General features: G+C 39.7%; 1 protein-coding gene across 1 annotated transcript in view; it reads left to right on the top strand.

The window, feature by feature from the left end:
- The first annotated feature begins 824 nt into the window (after positions 1-824).
- The window catches only part of LOC149065759 (BCL11 transcription factor A-like), a 96,150-nt gene continuing 75,599 nt past the window's right edge, over positions 825-21,375 (top strand). Inside the window, exon 1 of the mRNA XM_089253441.1 lies at positions 825-2,460. Within this exon, the coding sequence (XP_089109567.1) occupies positions 2,406-2,460 (55 nt within the window). The 5' untranslated portion in view covers positions 825-2,405. The remainder of the gene's footprint in view (positions 2,461-21,375) is intronic.

Below are 21,375 nucleotides of genomic sequence, written 5' to 3'. Positions count from 1 at the left end.
GAAAGGATTTTTGCCCATACTATTCTGGGGAGCCGCGTATAAAAGATGAAAATGCCAAGGGAGCCGGGGATGGAAAATTTTTGAGGAACGCTGGGTTAGGAGGTAGCAAATGACATATTTGAGAAATGTGGAATGTGGGACAAGGAAAATTCCCGTGTGATTTTCCAATCCAATATTATATAATATATTTTCACCTGAACATGCTTTAAATATGTTCTGAATCGAGACATAAGCCCCAATCTCGGTCATCTCAAGAAGGGCCGTAACTAGGATTTTTGCCGCCCCACAACTTTAAAATTCGGTAATTTTGTAACGGTGTTCTTTGTTCGCACCTAAAACTGCCGCCCGGGCTGTTGCCCCCCTCCCCACCCCCTCTAGTTCCGGCCCTGACCTCAACTCACGAGATCTTGTAAGTTACCCGGATTCATATTAATGTCGCATTTCGTTATCTTTAAAATGCGAAAAATAACCGATATCTAATCAAGAATATCCTCACTTTCTTAAAACACAAACCACGAGCAAATAAAGAATTACTCGCGTTTATAGAGAGTTTCATTCTCTTGGGTTTCTTTCTCTCCCTCCTTCCGTAAGATTTCTCAGAAACACGTGCGCCAAGCTTCCCAAGAAAAGAAACAAACATAAACCGAGCCGTCGATCAAAACTAGTTGCCGCCTATTTTTTTTGTAAAACGGGCACCGATAGGGTGGCGCTCACGAAAGAAAACCGAAATCTCCGCCCACAGAGTAGCGTTTCACCCAATGAGACACCCGCGTGCTGGCAGTTCCTTCGAAACCGCCCGGATCATCAGCTGACGAGCGCGAATCTTTAGTAATAGGCGCGTCAGTGCCAGAAGGGCAACCGATCTGCGAGCACAACTGCTACCTTTTCTGTTGCTTGATTTTTTTTCCTTCAGTTTATGTTTGTTGCCGGATCTTCATGTAATCTTCAAAGAGTGGCTTTAAAATCTACCTCATGCTCGGATACTCATCGACAACATGAAACAAATCAAGCCTCGAAGTTTCCGCTTCCGACGCCGGTACATCTCTCCTCTATCATCAGTGGAGGAGTGACTTTTTGGGGAACTCTCGATCATCATGTTCTGAGACCAATTGTGTCGCACTGTGAATACTCATATACCTCATTAACTGTTCCTAAAGATATTTTAGAGAGAGAAAAAATAAAGAAGGATAAAATCTAAGGATATATAAACCCAGGAAAAATAACGGAAACCAAAGAATTACATTAATAACGTGCCTTAAACGTGCAGATCTGCAGGCAAAAGAGAAAAGAAAAAGTCATGACTCTGAGCTCTCTGAAGTGGATGTGTATATCAAGTGTATTAACGGAGAAAGAATTAAAATAATCGAGGATATTACGTGGTCAAGTAAATGTTTTTGAGCTCGACAAAAAAAGGAGAAAGAAAAAAAAGGGACAATTTGTCGCGCCTGTTATTATCTGAAGTCCAAAGTTTTCATGTGAAACGTGAAAAAAAAGGTGAGAGAGATAAAATTGTTTACCGAAGAACTCCACTACGCGTCCCAACTTCACCGTACTCTTTCTTTTCTTCTCAGAGGGAAGAACTCAACTGCTGCATCCAGGAGGTTCAAGGAAGAAAAAAAAAAGTTGCGGAAAAAAGAGTACCATAGCGTTCCGGCCCGTAATCTTGTAAGGGGGGAAAGTCAGGGCTCAGCAGGAGGATCTTAGGGACCCCCCCATTCATTTCACTCACCCCTCGACGTCTTGCGCCTCTTATGATCCCAAAGAGGAGGAGGGTTAAGCACCAGAACCGTTAAGTAAAGCGCCCTGGTCTGTATTCATTTCAGACTTGTGGTTCCGAACCTCAACAGCACCCTTCGCTGGCGAAGAATATCTTGGATGTTATATGTGAGTGAGTTCACGAGCGGATCTTCAAAGAGAGAACCCATTCGATTTTTATAACAACACTCAAACAAGTGCCAACAAGAACTGCTCAATTTCTGCGGTGATAGGAAAGAAAAAAAAAAATAACAATTTCATCGATAGCTTAAAAGGAACTGCGGGGCAGACGGTTAAAGAAAACACCTGGTACCAGCAACGATTCATCAACGCGGAAAGATTACAAGACTAAAAGACTTTGCCTCGGGGCTATATAATATACGCCGGCAAGAGAATCGAATTCTGGAGCCCAACCAGCTATGTCGTGTCCAGTGAAGGGACTCTGAAGTCGGACTTGATTCTGATCCGGAACAGCGAGGACACTGTTCAATTTGGTGTGACACACAGCAGGTGTTTCCTATTCTTTTTTGTTCTTTTTTGCCTATACCCAGAATGCTTTGGTAGCCGCCATAGTTTGATAGTTTTACTTCGCTCAATTATTATGTATTCATGTACCGTGCACGTTTTGGACTAACCAAAAACTCGATGAAATGTCTAGCAGAAGAAAACAAGAAAAACCTCAGCCGAGGAAGAACCTAGTCAAAGGTAAGAGTCCTTTAAAGTTCTCTCTCATATCTCTATTGCAGCGTTTCTCAACCTTTCTAAACCCAAGGACCACTAAATTTTCTGAAATAATTCGATGGACCATTAATTCACATTACTATTTTGTGGGCCTTCGACATGGCCCCACACGGGTGGGGCTGACAGGACTGAAACCCCGGGGCTCTTATATTCTAATTCTTATCTTCTTTTTTTTTTTGTTTTTCACACTGTGAGTTCACTATTGGGGGGGCAATGAAAAATCTGATCAGAGACCCGCCAAAAATTGTAGTCTAGGAGCCCTGCTGCAGTATAGGGGAAATAGCTTTCAAAGTAGGATGAGTGACGGGAACCAGGGCTGTTTTAAGAGCATCATGGGCCCCCGGGCCAAGTGATTTTTCTGAGGCCCTACTTTTCAAATTTACGTGTTCACTCGAAAATTTCAACCAGATCTCATTTTTGTGAAGCTCCCTCTTCTCTTAAGACTCTCAGGCCGTGTCCGGGTGGACCCATGCGGACGGCACTGATGGGAACCCGAGTGTATCTGGTTCTTCAAGCTCAGTTAAAAGGGTTTTTTTTTTTTAATCGAACCTACAGTGGGTAAACATCATCCAATTGAATAATTTTCATTCAGTTTCAATAAATTTTCAAGTCTGCTTGCGCGGACCATCTGTCCCATCTCCACGGACCAATTCTTGTCCGCGGACCATAGGTTGAGAAACGCTGATCTATTGCATGACAAATTTTCTCTGAAGGCCCTAAAAGCAACCGGCTCTTGGTCAATCGGACTCCGAGCTAATACTATACTTATTAAGACTTCAAAGAATGGCCTTTGTGTGTGTTTAACCAGTGAGTGTTTATGCTAATGAATCTCGCGGCATTGATCAGCGAGAACCATCATCCATTCTTGCAGGTGCCAGCATCGATTTCGCAAAGCAGTTAAAAATCAATTTTAATGTTTCAGTCAAAAAAATGGACGTTCGAAATACCGAAGAAGCCATTATACACGAGCCACGTGGATTAAATAAGCCGTTGTATAATTTACAAAATAAATTCCGAAACTGAAAAGAAACAACGAAATATATTGGATTGACGGTGGCTGAAATCTTCAATAATTACAATGAAGGATTATGATATTGATAGAGAGAAAAATTGAAAATATATATACAAGACCGGACTCTTGAGCAGGTGCAAAGAATACAGCCGAACCAGGTCGCCAAATGAAAAAAAAATGTTGACAACGTGATCATTTTTACCGTGGCTGCTTCAAAAAAGCTACATTGATTTCCTAGTGAATTTATTACGGGAATATATTTTTAGTTCGATTATCGGGCCTTTAGATTGGAATCTGTTCATTAGTGAGGGTCATGCATATAGATTAGTGTTTGTCAACCACCGGGCCGCAGCCCGATACCCAGAGCCATCTTAAGGGAATCATGGGCCCACGGGCAAAATTATTTTCATTGTCCTTACCTGGCTAGAAATGCCTATTTACATGCTTTTACTCTTATGAAATAGTACTAGATCTCGTTTTCACGCCCCCCCCCCAGCTCTCAAGACCCCCGGGTGGGCCCATGCGTTAAGACGGCACTGACGGTACCGGCCCTGACATCAGTTAAACCGGGCCGTGAGTGATCTCACTGTCTAATTTTTCTCCATTTGTTGCTCATTTGTCGTATGCATGCATGACTAGGCCTTCCGATCACTAAAAAGAAATCAACCGGGCCGCGGGCTTCCAACAGTTGAGAACCACTGATATAGATATTGCGAAGGGCCGCAAAATGTATAAGCTCGGTCTAGAACGTATAGAAAATATAGAAAGTTTTTACGAGTAAGTATGGCGTTAAAAAAATAAAATTTATGGCCTTAACCTTTTTTTTGGGAACATCGGTCTTATTAATCAGAAACAAATATTTTTTGTTCATGAAAGCACTTGATTTTTTTTCCTAAAGGTGTGAGATTCCAAAATTAATTTACAAAACAAAAATTTTGTTCATTTCAACACATGCAATACCATGAATTTATTTTTTTTCAAGTCATCTATTTTTAAGGATGAATAAAATTCAATATTTTTGTTTTTAATGTTAATGTTCTTTCTACGGACATAGCCAAATTCAGAAAACATGGAAAGAAAATTTTTTTTCCATGGATTTTTTGATTGATACAGTATATCTAAACCAAGGTGTTTCTCAAAGTGTTCTTCGCGGCTCCTAGCGGCGTCACCAACCTTTGTCAGGGGCGTCGCCGCAAACTAGAGATATTGATTCGTATGCCTATTTATGCTTTGAAGTGGTTCTTTTATAAGGTAAAATATCGAATCAAACTATTCTGGGGAGCCGCAGACGAACCATGAATTGGGCAAGGGAGCCGCGGATGACAAAAGTTCGAGATCCACTGGTCTAAACTGAAGGATCAGAAGGGGAAATGAAAGAATAAAATTATAAAAATCCATATAAATCTGAGAATGCGACCGTTAAAAGGTTAAAAATACCTGTCCGTCAGACCCGTAACTAGGCTGGGTCAACCGGGGCACCCCCAAAAAAAAACATTTATTTTGCACAAAAATTATAACCCTTTCAAGGGGCTCCAAGAAAAAGTCTGCCCTTGGCCCCGAGAGGACACTCCACGGCCCGGCTGTCCATCCTTCGAATAATAGCATAACAAAAGCATTTCGGAACTTCGATTTCATCGTAAAATCATGCGTGCATCATTTATATATGCATAATTGAATCTAATTATGAATATGCAATATTTTTATTATACAAACTAATTAAAAAAATATAGATTTCATTAAAATATAAATGGTAATATCTTTGTTTTACCGAATAAATTACGCAAGAGGAAATCAATGGATATCTCCAATTTGTCGTCTGCAAGTTCATCCTATTATTACCTGATAATCGCTCAATTATCGTCTGACAAGTTAGTTAATAATTAAGTTATGCAATGCATTTTTTCCTCTGTGTGGGAGTTTTATCACATACGTTACCCATAATTCCACGCGAGTACCCATCCGTGACGTGTTTTGCGTCATCAATTACGTCATCACGTAGAGAGAGAAGAGAATCTCTCTCTCACCCACCTCTCCTACAACTATTAATGTGCTTATAATGGAAGAAAATTACGAGATGATAATACACAGTATTGGGTCGTCCCGAATTTTTCGGCGCGTTTTTCTTGTGTAAGTTTTTTGAAGCGAGTATAAAAAAAAAAGGTTCAAGACTTTTTCTCTCTATTTTTCGGGCGTTTCGAAAATTCCGCCCTTGTAGAATTTAGCTGGTGCGGAGGCACAAAAAAAAAAGTTTTTCATGTGGCTTTTGTGAATGATGTGATTTGTGTGATCGGTATGTTGTATGTGATAAAATATCACAGCCCCTAGCTTTTGGAATCCGTCTTAGGTCATTGAAGAAAAATTGGGCTTGAAAAAAAATCGCCTCTTTTTTCGCTGCGTTTCATAAGCATCCATCCAACACATGAAAGATTTCTCCGACTAATTTCACAAATAATGTTTAGAATTTTTGCTGAATTTCGAGTGGTTAGTTTCTGGTATCAACAGGTCATCCGATCCGATCCTCCTCTTCTAGACCAGCGTTCCTTTACCGGGGTTCCTCTAGACATCACTAAGGGTTACGCGAGAAATGATCGTGGAAAGCTGTGCAAATAAAAATAAGTCAATCATAGTAAATGAATAGCAGTACAAATGCAGTAGTTATAATGATGATGTAGATTACATCAGTAGTCACCAATCGGTAATCTGTCCGTGAGAAAATTTAGCTGGTTCGAGGAGAAATTTTGACATTACGGTATTTGTAATTTTTATGTTTTAAGCACTCTTTCATTGTATCTTGATTCTTTTTCGTGTCACCAACACAGGATAGACCAGGGGTTCTTGGCCTTTTGTGTTCCACCAACCCTTTAAAACTAATAAAACTAAGCCCAGGGATCCCCCTTTGCCAGTAAGATGAAGGCCGCGGACACCATTACAGAATAATATTCAGCATATAATGTAAAAACGATAAGTTAAATGTTTTGTCATCCGAGCTCACTGACCTCTTTAAAACCTCTCTGGGACCCGTGATTAAGAATCACTGGGAAAGACGAAAACATCAATCACATTGAATTTCATAATGGAGCTTTTATGTTCATTATTTTACCGGTATTTTTTAATCGCGTTTGTATTTCGTGGACGTTAGTGAATTGGAAGTTAGTGGTCCTAGAACATGGACATTGTTTGAAGAATTCCTTAGAATATATGCGTATTGTGTGTGCATCAAAGAGGATCTTCACCTAAAATATGAAAATTATTTCAATCGTTCTAAACGCAAAAAGTTTAGAAACGCTGTTCCAAACTGTTATAATGAAAATAACACCAAGTGCCTAAAAATTCAACTTTTGATCATCCATAGCAAACAGGCATATAAATATTCAATATACACACACCATTCGCAACCGAAACTAGTCTGGCCATATCAATGGACATTCAACTTCCCCGTATTCCCAAGAAATATTCAACATGCTAAAAAGACACAACAACAGCTGAAGCACATTTGATTATAAACGAGAACTCTCGTCTGTGAACTCTCGGGACGGCTCGATAATTCAACACAAAAAACGCAAGACATATCGAAAAACCGACCATTCAAGAAGAATTAGATACTCGAGTCTATTTTATCTACTTGTAATATGTCACGTAAGAGGTTAAAAAAAAATTTTTTTTTTTTTTTTTTCGATTTTCGTTTCGTTTTATTTCCCAGGATCAAGAGAATAATTATTCCCTTCTCATTTCTCAAAGGAGAGAAGATCCTTTCCTTAGTGTTAAAAGGCGGTTTCTTAAAAAAAAGAAAGAAAGAAAGGAAGAAAAGAAGAGAAATCAGGAGGATATGCGTAATCTTTTCAGCGCCATACCGTCATGGCCGGGCCTCCTGTTCTCGTAATCGAACCCGCGGTCTCTCGCACCCCAACACGACACACACTCTCCTTCTCATCAGCAGGAAACGTCTAAGAAAAAAAATAAAAACTTCTTTCCCCTCAAAAAAAAAAAAAAAAAGTCTCATACGCGTAAAAAAATAGCCGTGTCTACTTGGACCAGTTTGGAGGAACCAGTGCCAGCTGTGTCCGGCAACCCCAAAAAAGACCCCAAAAAGCCAGATGGCCAAAGACCCTGCTGTTGCTTCTGCAGCTACTACTAGGGGCCCCCTATCTTCAAAAAAAGGACGACGACGGGATCAAAAAAGTAAAAAAAAAAAAAAAAAAAACATGAAGGGAGAGCAAAAAGCAGGCCTCCTCCTCTCTCTTGTGGGAAAAAAGCAGGCACTAGACTCTTCGCAGAAAGATCCCAAGAAGTAGGAGAGGTTCAGGGGGGTCATTTAGAGGTCATGGGAGAAAACGGACCGGGCAAGAGGAAGGGGGGTTGCCCCCGTTTGAAACGCGGGTCGAGTCTGGGTTTTTCGGGGTCTGTTACTAGAATACAAAAAAAAAAAATGAAAAAAATGCCATTTTTTGGCGAGGGATTTGTCACTGCGGGTATGCAGTTGTTGTCGTTTTTTTTCTTTTTACCTTTGGCCTCGCACCCCCCTCTGTATAGTTTCGCCCTTACATTAGTTTGGTATTATGTAATGGAAGTGACCCTCCCTCCTTGGGAACGGGAATCACTCTTTGCCGTCGAGAGGGACCCACGAGTTGGGAAAAAAGACTATTTTTATCTTGTGGTTGGATATAATGTGTGGTCTGTCTCTCTTTCTCTCTTTTGATGCCCTCGTTCGTCGAGAGTGTTGTTCAACCTTTAGGAGAGTGTGGGCCACTTCATTCATTCTAAAAAATGTCGCCGGTCACTTAATTAAGTGAACTGTTAATGTTACGCGGAGCACTTGAGATATCTGAAACTGTGCCGTGGGTCGCTTTAGTGGCCTTTGAATGTGCCGCCACTGGTTACTTTAGTGGCTTTTGAATGTGCCACGGGCTGTTGAGTGATCTATAAATGCGCCACGGGTCATTTAAGGGATCTGCGAATGTGCCACGGGACACCTAAGTGACCTGGAACTATGCTGCGAGTGATTTAGGTGATTTGGAAATGTGCCGCAGGCCAGGGCGGTCTTAAGAACATCATGGGCCACCGGACTAAGTGATTTTTCTGCGGCCCTTACCTGGCAAATTCTCGAAAATTTCAACCGGTTCTAGTTTTTGTGAGTCTCCCTTCTCCTAAGGCCCCCGGGCTCATGCGTTAAGACGGCACTGCGGCAGGTCACTCGAATGATTTAGGAATATATCGCGAGCCGCAAGAGTGATGTGGAACTGCACCGGGGATCGGTTAAGTGATCTGGAAATGTACTGCTGAATTTTCATTTTTACAAAATTAGGTTTGAGATCGTTGCCGCATCAGATCAGTGTCGTCTCAATGCCCGGTGGCCTCACAAAAATGAGATCTGGTTGAAATTTTCGAGAATTTGCCTGGTAAATGGCCCGAGAAAAATCACTTGGCCCGGGGGGGGGGGGGGGATCATGATGCTCTTAAAACCGCCCTACATCAGAACACTCTCCGGGCCACATTTGGCCCGCGGGCCATCGGTTGAGCATGTAGTCTTTACGTGTTCATTTTCGTTATGGCCGAAAGATTTATTGTCGCGCTGACACAATGCGTTCGTTGATGGTTGGTTGTTGGAGTAAAATTATGTTTGGGTAATTAATATCGCCGTCCGTGTTTGATCCGGATGGACAATTAGAGTTGATAAGTCGTGGCCTATCCTTTCTAATGAAAGGGAAAGCATTAAATGTGAGAAAAAAATTCAGTCGCGGTGATGACGGAAAGTGAAGTTAGGAAAAAAAATAAAGCTCGTAAATTTTTTTTTTTTTTTATCCCAAGTGAGAAAAGATGGGAAAAGTTTTGTTTTTGGCGCCTTTGGCGAATATTTATGTTTTGACTACTGAAGCGAGTCGATGCCGATCTTTGTTTTGTTGATAGTAACTTTTTTTTTTTTTTCCGGCTCTTCATTGAGAGTGATGAGAAGACAAGAACTCAGAAATTCGCCCATGTTATATAATTTTTTTTTTTCGATCTTTATCTGACTGGACAAGGATAGTTAAAAACAAATACAGGGTGTCCGAATCGAATGGTTCTTAATTTCAAACAGCGATTAAGAATCATTAACGTCACGTAAGGATGAAGATATAAGAAAAATTTGGCGCTGCCGAACTCTGCGAGTTAAAGGACAAATTTTCTGCAAGCGTCATCACCGAGGCCCGGATGTTGTTGTCCTAAAAAGATCTCGGAAAATGCCAGCAAAATAATAAAACAAAGTAAAACCCGGTTATGTTCGAATTGCGAAAGAAAAAGTTTTGACAGCATCAAAATCATATTATATATACATTTTTTTACCCGCTCTCTCGCGTTTAGATTTCAATAAAAATGAGAATTTTTCTAATAAACGAGTCATAATTCACGAATTGGTTAGGAACACTGGCGTTATGGGGCTGACAGGGCTCTGGGTTGGGGGCCTCGGATGATTCTTATAATTTTTTTTTTTCCAAAGGCCCGTGAAGAATCTGGCCTGGTGGCCCTGTTGCTAGATGTTGGTACCGTGGCAGTACTGGGGGAAATAGGGTTTTTTTGCAGTAAAACACGAAAAATTAAACCCCCCACCTCGAGAAAATCCTGCATATGCCTATGGCTAAGAAGACGGGGAAAAAAAAGTATATTTTATTTCATTTTCAAAGAAACTCAGGCATATTTTTGCATAAGTGCTCAATGCAATCAGTATTCATATATTTTTTTCAATCTTTTCCATCGTGAAAAAATTTAAAAAGTAAAAAAAAAATATCGTAAAAATGTCAAAAAATGCCGTATCAGTGAAAAAAAAAAATCAGAAAAATGTAAATGTCATTATAATATCTGGGCCCTGGTCGTTCATTTCCACTTACGGCCAGAGATTCTTGAGCTTATTTTTTTTTCTTCAATTCGAGCACAGCAACTCGAGTCTGTCGCCATGGGCAATTTATTACCTAGTGAATTGTGCCGGAAGTGTAAGTGTGTGTACCCAACAGTCTGATTGCGTATCTAGTGTTGTGTATGATTTTTCAGTGCTGCCATATATATTTCAGCAGTGAAGTGTAATGTCGGAATACTTGTACTATTTGTAGGACTGTTGCTCTCTGTGGCGAGACTTTTTAAAGGGGAGATCGGCTCGCATTTGCGCCTCGAAGTTGGGAACCACAGTAAACCAACTTCAGCCGACCACCACTGTGGCTACAGTAGGGCTCGAACACGGGTCCTCGCGATGCGAGTCCGTCACTATGACCACTCGACCACCACTAGGGATTCTTGAGCTGTGAGTCACGACCCAAACTTGATTCGCTAGGACTTCCAAGATGGGTCGTACAAATCCACTTACAGCCATGGGTTCTTGACCTATGGGTTACGTCCCAAACTTTATCCGTAGGGGCTTCCGAGATGGATTTTTAAAATTTACTTGTAGTTAGGGATTCTCTTAAGCTATGTGTGTGTGTGTGTGTGTGGTGTGTGGTCACACACACACGACCAAATCTTGGGTAGCAGGGGTTTCCTAGAGATTTCGTACAAATCCACTTACAGCCAGGGCTTGTTATGGGTCACGACCCAAGCTTGATTCGCAGGGACTTCCTAGATCAGCCGTACAGACCCACTTACAGTCCTGTGACAAACTCAACTATTGCGTCACTGGTTTCACTAATTTCGAAAAACAAGCAGTTCCATGGGTTGTGAAGCTGATCTTGTTACTGATTTTGGGTCGCGACTGGAAAAGGTTGAGAATCCCCTTTGTATATATTCCAATTGTCATTTTTCTGGATTATCAATCAATAGAGGAAGCGTTCTTCCGGAATGTTAACGCTTGCTATGGAAGGACTGGGAAAAAATTATATAACTTTTTTTTCGTTTAACAAAAATGAAATTTTATGACTTATCATTATATCCGAGAGTTTTATGTGGGATACTTCTTGCGAGGGTTTTCTATTCGGTATTGAATGGCCCAAAAAACCGGGGGGGGGGGAGAAGGAAAAGAAAGAATGGGTGAATATATAAAAAAACGTTTTGAACCATCGTGGGTCTCTTGATGCTTCTTCCCACTCAAGGCCACATTTAAAGGCCCCCCATCCCTTAATATGTGCCTCTTGCATTGGAAAACCTCTGAGAGTTTTCTTTTTTAGATGGTAAAAAAGTATCCAAGCCCTGTACCAGCTGGAGAAGATGAATCACCATCGGACGGAACGGGGACGGGGCAAGGCTGCGGGTACACACACAAGGATCGGACAGTTGCTGGTTTTTTTTTCTTTTTTTAATATTATTATTATTTCTTTGCTTACCCCCATCTGTTTTTTTTCTGCATGTCGATCCTTTTTGAGTTGCGGCCTACCCGCTCTGACGTAACTGAAGAGAGCTGCCGGAGTTATAGCCACCGTATATGTATGTAATGTTAGTTGCTCTTGTGTTCTTGGAAGAAGAAAGAGTGGTTGGTCTCTTAGCCTTGAACTCCGGGTGAAGGGGAAAAGGAAGCTCTGGTCCGTAGCTGATGTTGCCGACAGCAGCTCTTGCCTCCTTGTTTCTCTTTTTCTTGCCCACCCTGCGGACAGTTAGTTAGTTGCACGTGAACCACATTGCTTTGGCTAACTTTGGCCTCGCTGCCGTCTAGTCGTCGTCGTTGCTCATCTACAAATAATCACTCCATTATCAAATTGACCAGCATCTCAATTTACGTTTCTAACCGCGCAAGAAAACCCTTCAATAAGAAATATTCTTGTTATGTACAGTTGTAGAATCTAAAATTGTACCCACCGATGAAATATCGTGAGAGCAAGTATTTATGTACATAATAGTGATCTCTCACTTATGCGTCGGTGCAAGGGATCAAGAAAAAAAGACGCATAAGTGAGAAAGGCGTATAAAAGTAAATAACATTATTATGCTATATCTTTGACCGGGAGTGTAGAAAATCGTCTTATAACTGAGAGAAACGTGAGAAACCGGGATTACGCTATAAAATTTTGATAAAAGGTCTTTTACAAAACTTGAAAAAACAACCAATAACCCTGTTGGTTACCTTCGAGCGAATGCAACCAATGCTCTTATTATTTGCATTTTTCAAGTTTTATATAAGAACTTTCATAAAACTTTTATAGTGTAATACCGGCCTAAATAAGAGGGTGTATAAGTGACAGATCACTGTATATATGTAGAAACATACTTGGCTTCAATGAGAAATGATGTCCCTACATTTCAATGCATTTGCCCACGTGTCACTCTTAACCTGATGAAGCAATCTGGTGTCTTTGCTGTTTATGACAGCCATCTTCAACCTGTTGCTCGCGAGCACGATCATGCTCCCTGAAGCACCAAGAGAGCTCAATGCTCATTCCCGATTTCGTGCTCACGAGCACTTGACCAAAGCTTGAATTATATGCCCCCCTGTAAAAATTGCATTCAATAAGTACGATTATGCAGATTTGAGGCATACGTATGTAAACATTATCGTAACGTTGCTCTCTGATGATAAGTATGTGCAGTGATCGCTTCTCGAGAAAGGTTGAAGACCCCTTTTTTACGATGACGGTAATGTTCATCTTCAGCTCTTCCAGTGTGAGGATTATTTTGTATACAGTCTGCATGTTCTCGCAAAAAGTCGTTCGGACAGATAAGATTTGAAAATGTTAGTAGCCACAGCCCCGAAGATGATTCTGTTTTCAAAAAATTCCTTCAGCGTTACCATTGTAAAATTCGCGGTCACACTGTTCGTCCTCTTCCAGTAAGACTATGGCTGCCTGACAATATCTTGTTTGTGTATCTACAATTGTGTCACAAACAGAGGACCGATTATTTGTCACCTGGACATTGTACAATAGATGATTTCTTCCGCAGGATGCAGAAGCGACTTTTTTTCTATTTTCAAGAACAAATACAAAAATACACTTATATTTACACAAGACAAGAACAAAAACGCGTAGACAAAATGGAACACATGTATCACCTTATTAGGCCCCAAGGGACATGACGTCTCTTGACAAAAAGATGTGAGGGTTTTTAATAGTTCTGTGTTCGGAAATTTTAGCTATACAGATGTATTCATTAAGGTGAAACCATGCTTCATTTATGAAAACACATGATATAAAATACATACGTACAGCTGTCGGTTTATCATTACAAACAAAAAATATGACTTCAGTTAGATATTCGTGAATGGGGGGAGTTTATCAAATTTTTAACTGAACGAATTCACACGAATACTTTCGTCGGAATATGGTATACGTTTCTGTAGCTTATTGAAGTCCCAACAATCATTTACGTGGGTTTTGAACAAAAGCAACACGAAGAGTTTCCCACTAGTGGAGTCATAGTTATGTATCTTGTGTGTGTGTGTTCACACAGAACGCCAACGAAGGCAAAACATCATTCTACTAAATAAAAAATCTGTTGTTTCAAATTATATTTTTGCAATCAGTTGAACACGTCCAAAGAAACACGAATCTGGTTCTAAATGAATGAAAAAAATAAGTTCTATTGATTTTTTTTTAAATTAGTTTGTTAAGGGTAAAAACATTTTTATATAAAATGTGAGAGCATCATCTTCCCTTGGATTGATGGTAAATGTGCGAATGATGGCCAGGGCAATTTCACGATTTCATGTTCGTTTATTAAGAGTGACGGCAGCCTGTTGATGTGTGTATACGAAATGATTGATTATATTCAGTGTAAGTACTGGTTTCAACTTCATACATGATTTATTACCGTAACCTTTTTTTTTTTCCTAGATATAACTTGGTCACGCTTGCTTTCTCCGGTCCATCTTCCGAATTACACTATTGAGAAAGATAAAAAAAAAAATAGAGGAACCGTAAACCTTTTTTTATAGTGCGATCGGCGCCAAATCTGGCAAATTGACCGCTGTTTGCAATAATAATATTAAAAAGAAGAACTTCCTAACCCCCATTGGCCCTTGCTCTTGCAGGGTCACGTTACTGAGGAGAAAAGAAATAGTAGTGAATAAATTGAAAATAAAAAAAGAGAAAGGATGGGCAAAAAATATGTCCGCTGTGGTTTATTAAAGAGGGAGGGAGAGGGATGGGTGGTGATGGCCAGCAGGTCAGGTCCAGCCTGTCAGATCCCCACCACACCACTCGTTTCAAGCAGGACAATTGTTGTTCGGCGTTTCTTTTTTTTCTTTCTCCGTTAATGCCTTCTTTTGGATTCTCGTCCGTCTCAGCCAAACTTCGTCATCATGAGTTTCTCGACAGTAGGTTTGAATAGAGGCGATTGCAGCAACACAATCACGTGACCGGTTGGTTATTATAAAGATATGTTGTGGTCACCGGTCGGAGGCGGCTATTTCGCAGAAAAGCGGATTCGCAGTAACTATTCTTGGTAATGATGTCACGGGCTGCTTAATAAAATAGTTTTTTTTTTATTTATTTCTCACGTCTTTTAATTTTTTCCCCTTGCCGTCAAGGTGACAAGTTCGATGGATTTTCGCAATATTTATGTTTCGTATAAACGTAAATTTGCATGTAAAATTACTTGGTTTAAAATCACATTTTTCCGATGAGAATTCACTGCCGTCGCAAGAGCTTGTGAATTCGAAACCTTCGTTTCTTCTCGTTGATTGTTTCCTCCTCTCTCACAGTTTTTCAGGAACCCTTTCAAACTGTATTCACAAGAGTGTGAAAATGTATAGGCGTTTTTCTTTTTCGCCAGAAGAATAAATCGCGTACGCCACTGGGTGCGTGCGAGTGTCCATTAAGTCGTAAAAGCAGGTTGGCAAACCTACTTCACAGCTTACATCTCAATTTCAGAGCCGGACTCTGCCCTTTATGACAATGGAGATCATTCGACGAAAGCGAGATAAGGCGGACTCGCATGTCGATGTGCGTTTTCGTTTGTTGGGCGGTCATCGCGCGTGTACCGGCATCTATGCCTAAACCAGGAGGCACCAGGTGTGCGCGTGACGATAAACGAGATTACAAAACGTGTAGGTGTGGGTGAGGATTTCATCCAAGAGTAATCTTCCGTTTAGAATCAACATACTAAAACAGCGAGACAGAGAGAGAGAGAAAGTCTAAGAGCAGGGGTTTTTTTTTGTTGTTCTTGTTTTATAATATATATATATATATATTTTCTTACTAACACTTCCCAGGTAGACTATAATTTTTAATTTAATTTGAAGATACAATGGCGTTAGAGCCGATGGTGCTAAGCAGCAATGACGTGTGAAAAACAAATTTGCTAAGGTGTTTTGCCCAGCTTGGGGACGATCACCTCCCTGCCAATTGATTCCGAAATAAAATATACTAGTACATAAACACTGAAACACTGAGCCTCTACGGGTCTAAAACGCTTTCCGAAGACCCAACTGTTAACGAATAACATGAGTGACGTGTAGCAATATATATAGTATTCAAATTTCCTAGTAAATTCGTAATTATATTCAAATAGGTGATGACTTAGTCCACGTGTACCGTATTCGGTTTATGAATGAAAGAGTTGAGCTCAACTCCATTCTCCATTATAACGGTGTTGTTGAAAGTAACGTTATCTTTCACTGACAGGATAGACTACCATTCATTTAATTTCTCAACGCATATTACTGCTAGTACCACCACACTTTACGGAAGGGACAGGCATGAGCGAATCCTAATTTATTTTATCCATTTATTTATTTTTTATCATAGGTAAAGCAGTGAGTGAGCTTTAGCATGAGATTTGTTTTTTATTTTTTTGGCTTCCGTCGTTCACCAAGCAGGTTTTCAAGCAGCAAGAAGCGAGTCGTTCTTTGTCTGTCTACGCAGTCGTTCAGCCGTAAAACAGTTTCCAAGTAAATGTACCGGAATTAAAAAAATCACCCAAACAACGACCTTGGCTTACATTTCCGAATTGCCGTTTAGCATTCGAACTCCATTCAAGAGGTGTGTTGGACACAGTCAGAGGGTCAAGGTTTGAGCTAGCCTATCGTTTTGCATTCAGTATGAAGTTTTCTTTTCTTCTCTCATTAATCACGGTAATGTACGTCCCGCTTAGTTTTGTGACTTAATTTGTCAGTTGACTTTTTCTCCACTCAAAATTTTGGGTGAAATGCAAATGTCATTTCATTAGCACATAAGTCGATCACGCTTATAATATTCCCACTTATAACGTTTTCCCACTTGGTAAAACTCACTTCCACTGGTCTCTAAGTAATTCTCATTAAGATTTCCCGTTTAGGGCGTTTTCCCGCTTACAACGGTTTTTCATAACGGTTTACTATACATACATACATATTAATACAACGTGATTTACCGAAGCAAAAAATCATATTATTCTCAATTCATTCGCAAAAAAACTTTCACCAGAGCTTCATAAAAAAAACTTTCAACAGAGCTTCATAAAAAAAACTTTCAACAGAGCTTTTTAAACAAAAACTTTTTTTCACCAGAGCTTCAAAAACAACTTTTAGTAACTAGAAAATAACTTTTAGACTAGTAAAATTTTAAAATAAATTATAATATATACTGCATACGTATATAAAGTAGAACCTTGTTTATACTACGTTCTCAAGAGGCCGCGTCAAAACTTCCTATAAATTCGCAACTCACATAATTGAGACTCCTTTGAAAAAATTCTCTCCCCCGCCCCCAACAGCCATATAAAATAACCTTGAAAATGTTCAAATATATTCAATGCGTTTGATTGCATCTTGCGTTTTTACTGTGTACAGCGTATATGCTCAACCTGTTGCCCTTGGAGTCATCTAATGTGGCCGCAATCTCAAACCTAATTTTGTAAAAATAAACTAGGCGGCACATTTCCAGATCACGTAAGTGGCCCACAGCGCAGTCACAGATCACAGTGTCCCGCGGCTCATTTTCAGATCACTTAGGGCCGTATTCACCGACATGGTTTAAACTGTAGTCACAATCTTTGGATAAGAGATCAACATAGATTGGTTAAAAACCTGAATTTAACCAATCCGTTTCGTTCTCTTATCAAAAAATTGTGACTATAGTTTAAACCATGTCGGTGAATACCGCCCTAAAGGTGACTCGCGGTATAGATCACTTGAGTGACCCGCGGACTATTTAAAAATCACCACGGCACAGCTCCACAGCTCTAAAGGGATTCGTGACACATTTAAACATCATTTAGCGATCCGCGGCACATTCCCAGCACATTTACAAATCACTTAAGCGATCCGCCGCGCTGTTTCAGATCCCTTAAGTAAGTGGCCTGCGACACATTTCACGTGTGTGAAGTGGCCCGCACTCTCCTAAAGGTGGAACACCCTTGGTCTGCAGAAATTTGCACGCATTTGATGGATATAAATGGCATTTTTTAAAAAGATTTTGAGTTCGAGTCGAAGTGAAATCGTCGAATAATTGAGGTTTTACTTCGAATAAATGAATTATTTTAACATCAAAATGTATAAGAACCAATTGCGACCGAAGCCAAACGTCGTATTAATGTGGAAGTCGTATAACTGAGCGACGTATAAACGAGATTCCACTGTATCATGAACGTTTTTATAAAGCAGTTACAAATAGCAGCCATGTATTATGATTGCTAAAATATAGTGATATGAATATATTTCATTTCATGAATTTATTTAATAGTTTCTCGCAGAAATTTTGAAAATTTCAAGCGAAATGTTGTTGGTAATATGGTGTTTTGACCTTTGGGTGAGCATTAGCGCTTCTGAAATGCGTGCGCCCCGACAGAGTGGCGCATTCTGTTCATAGATAATGAGTCTTTTCATTGCACACCCTCCTTCCAACCAACGGTAATGCGAACACAGAATGCGGAATAAAAGAAAGTCGTTCTCATTCGTGCAACCGAGGGTGGCGGGGAATGGACGAATAACAAATGTTTCCGTTGGTGACGTCTTCCGTCTCAGTCGCCTCAGCGGTCAATTATTAAACACGCAGTTTGATATTTCAGCTGCTGCAGGTGCAGTTGACCACAGCTATGTAAAGCGCGATTCCACATTTTGGGTATCCTACCTACCTTGCTCGCGTTTCTAGCTCTGTGTGTCTCCCTCTTTCTCTTTCTGAGTACATACGTTTATGTTATAGTTGCAAAGCTGACTGACTGTCCGCATGGATGCTTCTGGGATGAGGAAAATGTCGTTTCATGCAGAAAATGCTCATTTATCAGCTCTGTGCAATCATTAGTATGACATATTATGAATCTCTACGTTATAACTCCTCTTCCTGCCTGCATTAAATTGAAAAGCAAATTTTCAGGGATAAGGCTAGAAGCTAGATCAGAGGTCTTCAACCTTTTTCCAGTCGCGAGCACTGGCTGTACCCATCATCAAAAGAAGAGCACCCTTACGGCAAGTTTAACATAGAAATGCATCAAATGATGATGATTTCAATCCTTGAATACAATGCCTCCAAGGTGTTTAATTGGAACGTTGATCAAGTGCTGTCCGAAATCGGGCATGAGCATCGAGCACTCTAGGTACTTCAGGGAGCACCGTGGTGCTCGCGAGTAACGGGTTGAAGATGCTTAAGCTAGATGAACGTTTCTAAGTTTCATCACTATCATTTCAATTTTTCCTTAAACACCCCACATTTTTAATCTTCCTCGTAAAACAAAAATTCTTAATTTCATTAACATTCTATTAATTTTTACCGTAACTATTTCTGGAAGCATGTTTGGGAATATTAAATCTTGGAATTTTTTTTTCCCAGCATTTGAATATCAAATGATAATTTGATTGAAATGTCGTTAATATTTTTGAGAAAATTTACCGGCCAATTTACCAATTAAAAGTTTGATAAAATCCCTCTTATAAAACTTAAAAATCCAACCAATAAAGCTCATAGGTTACATTCGACCAAATGCAACCGGTGATCTTATATATTGGTTGAATTTTTCGAGTTTTATCAAAGAGGTTTTACAAAACTTTTATAGTGTATAATCCCGGCCTTATATATCTTTTCAACAGAGAACTAAAAAAAAAAGAAAATGTATCGACATGTGTGTGGTGAGAGTTCTTTGATGTAAGCTTCTAAAACCACGGATATCGATACTTTTTTATATACTCAAAAATCGGGAACCGAAATTTTATACTCCATAATAACAATTAGTTATAAAATTTTGAGTTGTGGAAATTATATTAATACGCTTTCCAAAAAAAATTTTACTTTCAACCCCAGAGATATCAATTTTTTTTACGTTTTCAATAAGCTTAGAATTTCAAATACCTTGAGGCAACCTCGCCACCACTAGAAATTGCGGTGACGTGCAGAGTGGGAATCACGGCTCTATTAATTTGTTTCTATATTTTCCAACCAAACAATAAATTGGTACGCAGTTTGGAAATTATTGCTTTGTGCCACAAAAAGAGAGCCACACAATTTCGTGTTTTTTTCTTTTCAGCTTTTTTGTTCTCGTGAATAACATCTATTTCAAGGCCTCCACATTTGTGCGAGCCTTAGAAAAGGATTTTGGTGGGCCCCCTTTATACTCTAATGCAGTAATTTTTTAGGAAATTTATTTAGGAAGTTTTGTCCCCGTTTGCCCTGAGCCTTGTCAGAATCCCCTTTTGTGGATGCAATGATGGTATTCAAGTTATTCAACGGCATAGTTAGTTTTGAGAGAAATTATAATCATTTCAGTGTAAAACTTTTTGTTTTTATATCAAAATTTGTAAAAATTAAAAGCCAAGTTTTAGTTGGCTACTCGTTTCTCAGAATTAGTAACAAGTTTGATTTCATGAATGCAATGGATGTTTAAAAGTCTCGTAATTCGTGAATAAGAGATCAAGTTGAGTGTCACCTCATTTTGCCATCATGCATGGTACTAACATTACCGGAATAATTCCCGTTACAGAGAATCCGTTCTCTGGGAAGCCAGCTGGACAAAATTCTGCTTGAAGACACTCAGGTATCGGGGTCGCAGAGCGTCGGTTTCATCCTTGTTTTCTTTTTTTCTCTCTCTCTTGCGCATAGTTTTTTTTTTTTTTTTTGTTTTCATCTTGGGCGCAGTAATGTGTGTGTGTGTTGCCCGCACCTTCTACGGCCAACTGATATCAGGTTGGGCATGGCGCCAACGGATCTTTAGTGTATCGCTCCTGAGGTCTGTTCACACATGACGTCAAGTAGTGTTCATGATGTCGCAATGTCTTCTCCTGCTTGCTCTGTAGAAATCGTGTGGCTGGGCTTTTTTACTCGGTTAAAAAAAATCCGCAAAACGACGATTTTCGGGATACTTATTATATTCTCAATTCTTGGTAAAAAAAACTTGATTTTGTTCGGAATGTAGCATTATCGAAATCCTCTACCATGTCATTAGGCAGTTGACCGAGCATCGAAATATTAGTTCACCTCTCATTAGAGCGTGAGGTTTGCGCAAAACGTCACTTTGATTCTTCTCGAATCGTTTTTTTTGGTTTAGTATTCGGCAAAAAAATATAATTTCAAACTTGAAGATTCTTAATTACCTGTTCAAAAATTACTTGAAAGCATGCCGTTTTCAAATTGAAATAACAAATGCTAAAATACGAGAGAATTCGAGTTTTCACCACTCTCTTCTAATTCAACTTTGACATTTTTCGCTGTTAGAACCTTTACAGATGTCACATTTCGTTCATGAGGCTATGGAATATTCTCTCACCAGTTATAAATGCGTTCACAGACAATATAGAAAACTTCGGTAATAGATATTTATATCCGGAGAAGATAGCTGAGAGAATCGAATCAGGAGTTTACAAGAAACCGGGGCTGTTGAGAAGTTGCCAAATATTGTATCACTGGAAATTGCATGAACAGCTGAGAATTCTATTTCATAAGTTTTCATAATCAGGGGACGTAGCGAGTAAAATTTTATCCCATAAGATTAATATTAAATACAAAATTATCAGAAACTCGTTTAATTTCCGTTCTCTTCAAAGCAGTAGTGGCTAGTTCTAATGAAATACAAGTAGA

Source organism: Pholcus phalangioides, unplaced genomic scaffold (genome assembly GCF_987345545.1).
Source record: "Pholcus phalangioides strain wild (caught in Gottingen) unplaced genomic scaffold, Ppha-v1.0 ptg000039l_1, whole genome shotgun sequence".
Taxonomy (NCBI): domain Eukaryota; kingdom Metazoa; phylum Arthropoda; class Arachnida; order Araneae; family Pholcidae; genus Pholcus; species Pholcus phalangioides.
The sequence above is the reverse complement of the archived record's forward strand: the minus strand, read 5'-3'. Positions and strand labels throughout refer to the sequence as shown.